Genomic DNA, 10000 nt, shown 5'->3' on the forward strand with positions numbered 1-10000 from the left:
CACACACACACACACACACACACTCAAGGACAAGTGCATGCGCTCAGACAAACAGTCACACACACTGAAGGCCAACTGCATGTGCACAGAGAGACACACACATATACACTTGTACACAAACCCAAGGTCAAATAGGTAGTTACACCCACAGATGTACAGGTGCTCTTAGCCCATTCAGTATGAAGTATTTCTGCCATTATTGTAGAATTGATCAAGGTGAATGAGCTGCCATGGTTCAGTATTCTGTGCGGCCAAGTGTACCTGACCTTGGGATGTTATGATACATGAAGAGGGACCGTTAGCATCAAAGGAGCGATCATAACGAACATGTCTACTGTCAGACCAAAGGCCCCGTGGGCGTTTCTTCAGATCAATTTAAAACAAATAGCTGCACACAAACAGACTCTGCTGGCTGCGGTGCGAGATGCGAGGTGCGATGCAGCAGCGTTTGAATGATGGATGTCTCTCAAGCTTTGACTTGTTTTTTTTTATGCCTGCTGTGACGGACCTGTCTCGACCTTGGCTTCTCTCTCTCTATCCCTTTATCTCTCTATCTCTCTATCTCTCTCTTCCATGTCTCCCCCTCTCCCACACCACTCGGATGGACGAGGCAGAAACCCCACCCAAACCATTTCAAGTTGGGAGTGATTGTATATTTTTAATGGCCAACCACTCCTGACTTCTTTTTTCATGTCATTTTATGCCAGTGTAAGGGATGAAGAAATTAATGAAGGGAGAGATAGCCGATTCCCCTGCTCTGCCAGGAGAAGACGGGGGGGGGGGGATGCCAAGGCTTTTCTCTCTTGCTAAGCCCTATTTCTATGCCATCATTAATGGAATCACATACCATCCCTACATCCCCCCCACGCACCCACAACCTCCGCCATACGCTTCCCCTAGTGTAGAATCATTGGGTGGGGGGGGCATTGTCCTTTCTTTTTTTCCCCTCCATCACTCCTTCGTGCTTCCCGCTCCCTCCCTCTCTTTTCAGCGCTTCATTTCCATTTTTATTCTCAATTCTCCTCCCAAGACATCAGTGCTATCTGGGTCACATCACAGACCAGCCCAGGATGTACAGAAGCTCTCACCAAAATCAATGGAAAATGCACTCAAGACCTGCCCATTTCTACGCCGTCCCACCTCTACCCCCCCCCCCCCCCCCCCCCCCCCCCCCCTCTGTAGTAACTGACTATTCTTTGGCAGATATGGAATACCAAAAAAAAAAAAGATCGCTCATGCAGCTTCCACGCACATAACTCACCTCCGTGAGCGGAGATGTGCGTGTTTTGTAATGCAGGACGTGTGTGTAAAACATTTCAAAAACACAGACAAACCTTGCTTTGGAGAGGTGGGGTCTAATCTAAACATGGCGTCTCCGTGGAGACATGACAGCCTGCCGGTGAGAATATGCAAACATCTCACACCACACCACTGCTGAGCCTGCTGCATGATCTGCCTGTCACTTCCAGAGCCACTTGGGAAGAGGAGGAGGACGTGTCTCTCATATCCGTTAAATATTGTGCTAATGGAAGACACTCGTGAGACAATCATTAAAGGGCAATCCAGGCAATGTGCAAGCTAGTTATCAGCATATGCTGTCAATCAACCCTCGGTGGCATAAAGCCAGAGCAGAGGATGAGCCCACGGTGGAAGGCAGTAAGTGTGGTGACCTTGGAGCGCATTGTGACATAGCTGGCCACCTGTCATGGCTAATGGGCGCCGCACAGCTCCAGTGCCATTAGCCATTTCTGACCCCTTCCTGTTACCCATGAGCCTCCTGTTTTGGGACATTAGCATGCCCAAGGACGCGGCATCTTTTCCCAGCATAGGGTTGGGGATGTGAGGAGATGGAGTGATGAAGAGAGAGGTAGGGGTTTGGTTCCATCTTCATATCCTGGCCTGAGAGGAGCCATGCCCTGTGTATGTGTGTTTGTGTGTCCGTGCAGTCTCTCTGTGTGTGTGTGTGTGTGTGTGTGTGTGTGTGTGTGTGTGCAGTCTGTGTGTGTGTGTGTGTGTGTGTGTGTGTGTGTGTGCAGTCTGTGTGTGTGTGTGTTTGTGTGCAGTCTGTGTGTGTGTGTGTGTGTGCAGTCTCTGTGTGTGTGTGTGTGTGTGTGTGTGTGTGTGTGTGTGTGTGTGTGTGCAGTCTGTGTGTGTGTGTGTGTGTTTGTGTGTCCGTGCAGTCTGTGTATGTGTGTGTGTGTGTGTGTGTGCAGTCTGTGTGTGTGTTTGTGTGTCCGTGCAGTCTGTGTGTGTGTGTGTGTGTGTGTGTGCAGTCTGTGTGTGTGTGTGTGGGTGCAGTCTGTGTGTGTGTGTGTGGGTGCAGTCTGTGTGTGTGTGTGAGTGTGTGTGTGTCATCAACAGGAAGCAGCATTTCAGTTTTTGTCTCCTTGGCTGTCTCTTGTCTCCTTTTCTCTTTCTCTTTGTGGTCTGTTTTTTCTTTCTGAGAGTAGTGCAGAGTGTGTGTGTGTGTGTGTGTTTATGTGTGTGTTTGCATCTTAGTGGGGTGTCGGGGAGCAGCGGGGTGCCGGGGAGCCCTGTGGCATTTCAGAGCGGATGGGTCCCCACTGTGGCATCCTCTCTTTTGTCTCCAGAATCAAACGCTCGCTGCTACCCTCCCCACCCCAGCCTTTGCATGATAACAGAGTTGCGTGCTCCAGACATGTCTATTTAGAGGTGCGCCTCAGCAGGCCTCATGTCTCTGTTCTTATCTGTGGAAGGCACCTCAAAGGCTTATTTGTGTGTGTGTGTGTGTGTGTGTGTGTGTGTGTGTGTGTGTGTGTGTGTGTGTGTGTGTGTCGTTTTCCAGGAGGCTGTCATCTCCCCTGTGTCGCCGGATGTCCTGTATCTCTTTCGAGTTCAGGCCTTGTGCCGAAATGACTTGAGTAGTGACTTCAGCAAGAGTACACTCTTCATAGGTGAAACATTCTCTCTCTCTCTCTCTCTCTCTTTCACACACACACACACACACACACACACACTCATACTTCTACACATACTCACTTCACTGTGTATCGATTACTACACTGTGCTGTCCTCACTTGTAATGCTCTTGTGTTGTCATTGCAGCAAACACTACAAGCAGATTTGAAGGCACCAGGATAGTGAAAACTGGCATGGTAAGGAAGATCTCTCCTGTAGATGGCAGCACTGTGATTGTTTGTATGATATGTAGTGTTTTGACATTGAGATTGAAGCCACTGACACTCTACATATCTATTGTAAACTTGAATTCTATACAATATGTAGCATAATAATGCACTGAAGGTGAAGCTATAATGCAAACTCAGTCTTGGGTCTCACACAATGACTGTGTCATTTTTCTCCTCTTCTTGTCTGCCTGTCTTTCTCTCAGCCAACCATCTCCCCGGCCTCATCAGCAGACATGGCCCCCATCAGCTCGGGCTCCTCAACCTGGACCTCCTCTGGCATCCCGTTCTCCTCCTTCGTCTCCATGGCAACGGGCATTGGGCCCTCATCCAGCGGGAGCCAGGCCACGGTGGCGTCGGTGGTGACCAGCACGCTGCTGGCAGGGCTGGGCTTCAGCGGCGGCGTCATCTCCTCCTTCCCCAGCTCTGTGTGGCCCAGCCGGGGCCCCACCACCGCCCCCGCCACCACCAGTGGCTCGTCCGGACGGCACAACCCAGCTAACGGCCAGCTGCCCAGCAGCGATCCGGCGGCGGCGGCTTCCCCAGCCCAGGACGGCGACGGAGCGAGCGCCTCCGATGGAAAGCGTGCGGAGGACAAGGACGACAAAGTGAGCAAAGGCGAGGGTGAGGAGGGAGACGAGAAGGAGGGAGAGGAAGAGGAAGAGGAGGAGAAGGAGGACGAGAGCGGCAAGAAAGGCAAGGAGAAGAAGAAGGCACACACGAACGGAACGGCCACCGACGCCGAAGAGCACCCTACAGACACCCCGGATTCCACTGCCAAGGAGAAAGGACCGAGAGGAGGGGGGAGAGAAACTGGCACGGCTCCCCCTAGTGGCCCGGAGGACCACGCCGAGACGCAGAGCCAGAGCCCTGCAGACGAAGATATGGCCACACCAACCAGCGAGCCCAGAAACAACACCCATATGGTGGGCCTGACGCCTCCGGAGCACCCCTCTCTAAACAGCAAGCCCACACCAGATGACAAGAGCTTCTGGCCCTTCGCCATCCACACAGGTGAGATGAGCTCCACGACCCACTCCACCCATGCACACACGTGTGACCGCGCCTCCAGCAGTATGGGAGCAACACCGGCACATTTTAAGGGTTGTTGTAGTTTATTTGTTTGTTGTTGACAGTGGAAGATACATTGTTGTCACATCTTCAACATCTTCAACGTGTCCACTGCGTTGCCGCAACACCCCTGATGCACCGTAGCTTCCCGACTCTTAGCTGCCGCACCCAGGTTCGATTACCCGACACGCTCCGAGGCGAAGCCGGCGCGCTGTGTGGCCATCTGCTCATGCCCCAGTCACCCAGTGCGTGCGCAGGGGCCCTGCAGGAGCTGTGGCTGATTGCCTGTTATCACCACAGCGTGTGATAATTACCTCCCACTCCAGGCACCCCACACACACACGCACACACACACACACACACTCACAGACACACACACACACACACACACACACACACACACACAGACACATGCACACTTCACTGCATCATGCTCTCAATCGTAATCAAGCCCTGGCTGTCAGGTCGATAGGCGGCTATCATAATGGGCAGGGCAGCGGCGTCTGCGTGTCTGTCTGCGTGTCTGTCTGGCCTTGTGGGCTGGCATCAGCCCGTCCATCCTATCCCGCACTCCGCCTGTGTGAGCATGAGGGAGTCAGCCGTGATTGCCCAGTGATTACAAATGAACGTTCACGCCCCACATGGGTGGCTATCTGGAGCTAATTCTGATGACACATGTGGCAAAGAGCAATGGCTAGCTGCCTGTGTGTGTGTGTGTGTGTGTGTGTCTGCCTGCGATTTTGTTTGTGTGTGGCCCAGCCCACAGAGGCACACTTTGCCAGCACATGCCTCTTTACTCTGCAGATGCCAGTCTGTTCTTCATAATGGCATACCTGGGTGGCGGCACTGCCAAAGTCATAATTTCCCTCAGAGCTTTTGGCCCATAGCAGGTGGCGGGCACTAATAACATGAACACATTTCAGAGTGCAGCTCATGCAAAATGTCAAGTACTATGATGTCAAGGCTTGTGTTCAAAACCAGTTCAGACATATACTTTACTCCATCAAATGTAGAAATATACATACACTTATTGTATATGCTCTCTAGATGCCTGAGTGTTCTCCTGCCTAGCTAGCAGAGCAAGATGCTTGCAATGCCTTGGTCATGGGCACAGACAGCACACAGATAAATATCTATTTATTTTAGATATGTGTTGTATGCTCTCCCAGTATTGGAAGCCACTTTGGATGAAAGCATCTAAAACACAAAATGGAAAACTACTGGGACAATGCAGCAAAGTCTCTGATTAGGCACAGTGTTAGGTTTCTTATCTCTCCCTCTTCCTCCTTTTCTCTCGCTCTCTGTTTCTCTCTCTCCCTCTCTCTCTTCTTCCTCTCTCTCTCTTCTCCCTCTCTCTCTCTCCCTCTGTTTCTCTCTCTCTTTCTCTCTCTCTCTCTCTCCCTTCCTCCCTCCCTCCCTCCCTCCCTCCCGTCCTGTAGTTTTCTGTCTGTCATCTGTGCCTCCCACCATCATGTGATTCGTGCATTCCACCCTTTTGCCTTTTATCATCCTCATTTTAGTGCCACTGTTTCTTCTCTGCCTGCTTGTGTTTCACGCTGCCGTCCCTGCTCCTCCTATTCACTCTCACTCCTTCCCTCGCTACTTCTGTTTGCTGTTTATTCCTTTTCTTCCCCTGCCTCCCTCCATCTCTCTCTCTCTATCTCTCTCTCTCTCTCTCTCTCTCTCTCTCTCTCTCTCTGTCCCCTCCATTCTCTTCCAAGGCATCATGCTGGCCTACTTTCTTGTCCAGTGAGATGAGTACAGAGTAGAGACGCAGCTGCAGGGGGAAAAAAAGCCCTCTGCTCTTATTTTAGCTGGCACTGGAGATCAGTGAGACTGGAGCTCAGCGTGCGTGTGTTTGCATGTGTGTGTGCATGTGCGCGTTTTGTGTGCACTGTACTCCTGCCGGCCTCGCATGCGCCTGGCCAGACGCGCAGCAGGAAGCGCAGCGGTATGCTCCTGGCACGCTCGGCCGTGCCACGGGCAGAGCAGGGGACTGCCGCAAGGACCACCGAAACCGCGTCACGGCCGGCAACTGCAGCCATGGGCTCTGGGAACGAGACGGGGCACGGGGGCTCCGGTACGTGCCAGAATCGGGGTCTGTTCCAGAGAAGAGGGTGGTGTGGACTCAGGGAGTCTCTGTTTGGAGGTGCTTTACGATGACTCAGCAGCTGCGGGGATACCAAGGTATTCAGGGTGACTCAGCAGCTCCTAGGAGAGGAAGGGGACTGAGGTAGGTTTAGCTGTGCCGTTAGGGGACAGGAGCGAAGCGTCTCGGGGCTGAGGTAGGTGCAGCTGTGCCGTTAGGGCTTCGATGGGACTCATGGGCTTTGGGAGGGCAAGGGTTATGTTGGGTCGTATGGTGTACTCAGGGGGAGCATGTGCTTCTCAGTGTAGCGTGTCTAAACCGCACAGAGGCCAGGACTCCGAACAAGTGACGGAATGCTTTAGCAAAAGCGGAGTGCGCTGAAGCTAACATGCTCACACGCATGCACACACACACACACAGACACACACACAAACACACACACACACACACACACACAGACACACACACACACACACACACAGACAGACACACACAGAGACACACTCTAACAGGCATGCACACACACACACAGAGAGACACACTCTAACAGGCATGCACACACACACACACACACACACACTCACACACACACACACACACACACACACACACACACACACACGCACACACTAACTAGAACTGCACTAATACACTGCCAGCATGCTGTACAGATTCAAAAGGATGATCTAAAACTGATGCAACCTGAGCCATGCTGATGGTTTTGCACTCACACAGAGGGAGAAAGTTTGAGCTTCTTAGTTCTGAAATACAGATGAGGGCTGAGGACGTGGACGCGCTTCTTTCATGACCTCAGCCAGTCTTGTGTCTGCTGGAGGAAGCGCAAAAAAACTTTTGACTGCTCTTTTTTTTTTTCTGCCACAAGCCTACTCTGGCCTACATGGTATGTCTTTCACAAAGGAAATACAAACACCTGACAAAGACACCCATTAGAGCGGATAGTCTTTATTTATTTTTCTCTCTCTCTCTCTCTCTCTCTCTTTTTCTCTTTCCTTCTTTACCTCTCTCTGTCTTTCATGCATCCATTCTTCCTTTCCTTTTCTATGTCTTCACACCCCCATTCATTCTGCCTTGCAGAGAAGAACAGCGTGTCGAGCCTCCCGACGGTGCCTGTGTCCGGGAGGATGGAGTGGATTATCCCCTTAGTGGTGGTGTCGGCGCTCACCTTCGTGTGCCTGGTGCTGCTGCTGGCCGTGCTCGTCTACTGGAGGTGAGTCACCGCTCTTCACCAAACACCAAACACCCACCACCACCACCACCACCCTCAGTGTGCTGCAAGGATACGGCACAGCCGGTAAACCAACTCTGGCCAGCTGTAGATTTGGATGGGTCTTACGGATGCCTGTTTGTCCCTGTGGTGGCGCTGTCAGGTTTATGAAAATGCTCGGGCAGGTATCGGGGGGTGAGGGGAAGGGGGCCTATGAGGATGTGTGTGTGGGGGGTGTGTGCTCAGTGTGTGTGCTTGTGTGTGCTGACCGTAAGTGCAGCGGACGGAGGTGGCGGCGTAATCTGCCAGGAGGCAACCAGTCGGCCATTAGAATCAGAGAGCCCGTCCCATTGTGATGGTCACACCTCGGCTGTAGTTAAAACATTTGTTTACATTCGTCACCACCAGAGAGAGAGCACCGAGCAGCCCTGAGGAGGAACGCTTCTTGCCTTTCCTCTGGTTCGCTCATTTTCCCGTTGAGTCCTTCCTGTGCTGTCCATCTTATCTTTGTTTTGACTCCACTTCCAATCTGTTTCTTTGCCTGTTTTGTAGCTTTTGAGTGTCTCTCCTTCTGATAGTCAGGCAGGCAGACAGCAGTATGTCTCGGCCATGTTGTTGTTGTTGTTGTTGTGTTGTTGTGTGGTACCAGACTGCCTTCTGCTTGGGTGCATGGCGCGGCACACAGCACAGTTTAGTAAACAGCGCAAGCCCTAGTGATACCCTGCGCCAGTGCTCTGGCCCCTCCTTGAGGTTCCTGGGGCCCTGGGGGCTCAGAGACCATCTGCTCCCCCCTCACAGAGCTGCAGCAAGGCCACCACTCTGAACACAGGAGAGGAGTGGAGAGCCAGGAGAGGAGAGGAGAGGAGAGTTATTGAGAGGAGAGGAGAGAAGAGGAGGAGAGGAGAGGAGAGTTATTGAGAGGAGAGAAGAGAGAAGAGCCAGGAGAGGAGAGGAGAGGAGAGGAGAGGAGAGGAGAGGAGAGGAGAGGAGAGGAGAGGAGAGGAGAGTAGAGGAGAGTTATTGAGAGGAGAGAAGAGGAGAAGAGCCAGGAGAGGAGAGGAGAGTAGAGTAGAGTAGAGTAGAGTAGAGTAGAGGAGAGTAGAGGAGAGGAGAGGAGAGGAGAGGAGAGGAGAGGAGAGGGAAGAGGATAGGAGAGGAGGATAGTGGAGTGGAGAGGAGAGGAGAGCCAGAAGAGGAGAGGAGTGGAGAGGAGAGAAGAGCCAGAAGAGGAGTGGAGAGGAGAGGAAAGATGGTTGTATATTGTATACAACTGCTTTGGCAATGTAAGTGACCTTGTCATGCCAATAAAGCACCTTTTGAATTGAATTGAATTGAATTGAAAGAAGAGCCAGGAGGGGAGAAAGCAAAGCAAAGCAGAACAGGTTGAGAGGAGAAGGAAAAGAGGAGAGAGGAGATGTAAAGGGAGAACAGTTAGAGAGGAGATCAATAGACGGGGAGAGGAGAAAGGCCACGTTAGGAGTAGGACAGGAAGGTTGGGAGAGGAAAGAGGCCACGTTAGGAGTAGGATGGGAGGGATGGGAGAGGAGAGGGGAGGAGAGGAGAGGAGAGGAGAGAAGGAATTAGGTAAGAAAACTAGAAGAGGTTGAGAGACGGGATAAGGCAGCTGAATAAGTGTGTTCCCATCTTTAAGCCCCAGCCATAAAGCCCTCACCCCTCACCCTAGGTGACCTAGATGACCCCTCACCCTCATGCTGAAGCCTACCTGGAGTCAGCTATAATCTTAGACATGCAAAACGCTCTCTCTGTCTCTTTCGCCGTCCCTCATACAAATACACACACCCACAAAGAAGACTTGCACAGAGGCAGTCCATCTTACTTTGGGATAAGCACTGTTAGTCCGGCAGTGGTGCCTCTGGGTCCAGCTACAGTCATTTGGAACGGCAGCTTTTGAATGAGTTGGCGTTTAAACCCATGGCACAGGCCTTGTATAAGTTCATTCTGCAGGTGATTGTGCCAGTGTTACATCACAGGGTGCAGTGGAGATGAACCACAAGCACAGATTCTCAGGCTGACCTACAGATCGTTAGCCTGGGTGTCTCTCACTAATGACTCGCATGATCCAGTTTCACGTAAAGAACCACCAGGCATGGATACACAACCTCCTTCACATGCGCCAAAGACAAATACCATCTACTCATGCTTTATTCATTAATCAGCTTGAGTATGCTTGCGTTTTGGAATACACTTGTGTGTGGTCAGTCAAAGCGTACTCACTGGAGTACGTCAAACAATTTTTTTTTCATCTCTTAAATGTCAACAGCAGCTCAAAAGGGCCTCTTCCCTCCCCTGGCTAGATCACCACTTCATGCGTTTTCTGCCCCCTACCCTACCCCCTGGCTCTCTGAAAGGTCAGTGCCATGAAACGCCAATTAGCCTCCCCTCACCCCAGCTGGGGCTCAGGGCCTACGACACTCCAGTTCCACCTATGGCCAGCAGGGTCGCCAGTGA

The 10000-nt window shown here is 51.9% G+C and overlaps 1 protein-coding gene across 1 annotated transcript in view; it reads left to right on the forward strand.

The window, feature by feature from the left end:
- ptprga (protein tyrosine phosphatase receptor type Ga) overlaps positions 1–10000 on the forward strand; it is a 203564-nt gene that overhangs the window by 171006 nt on the left and 22558 nt on the right. The window contains exons 10-13 of the mRNA XM_080845877.1: positions 2807–2915; positions 3067–3116; positions 3353–4160; positions 7402–7534. Coding sequence (XP_080702003.1) covers positions 2807–2915; positions 3067–3116; positions 3353–4160; positions 7402–7534 — 1100 coding nt within the window. The remainder of the gene's footprint in view (positions 1–2806; positions 2916–3066; positions 3117–3352; positions 4161–7401; positions 7535–10000) is intronic.

The sequence above is a fragment of the Sprattus sprattus genome (genome assembly GCF_963457725.1).
Source record: "Sprattus sprattus genome assembly, chromosome: 10".
In the NCBI taxonomy this organism is placed as follows: Eukaryota; Metazoa; Chordata; class Actinopteri; order Clupeiformes; family Clupeidae; genus Sprattus; species Sprattus sprattus.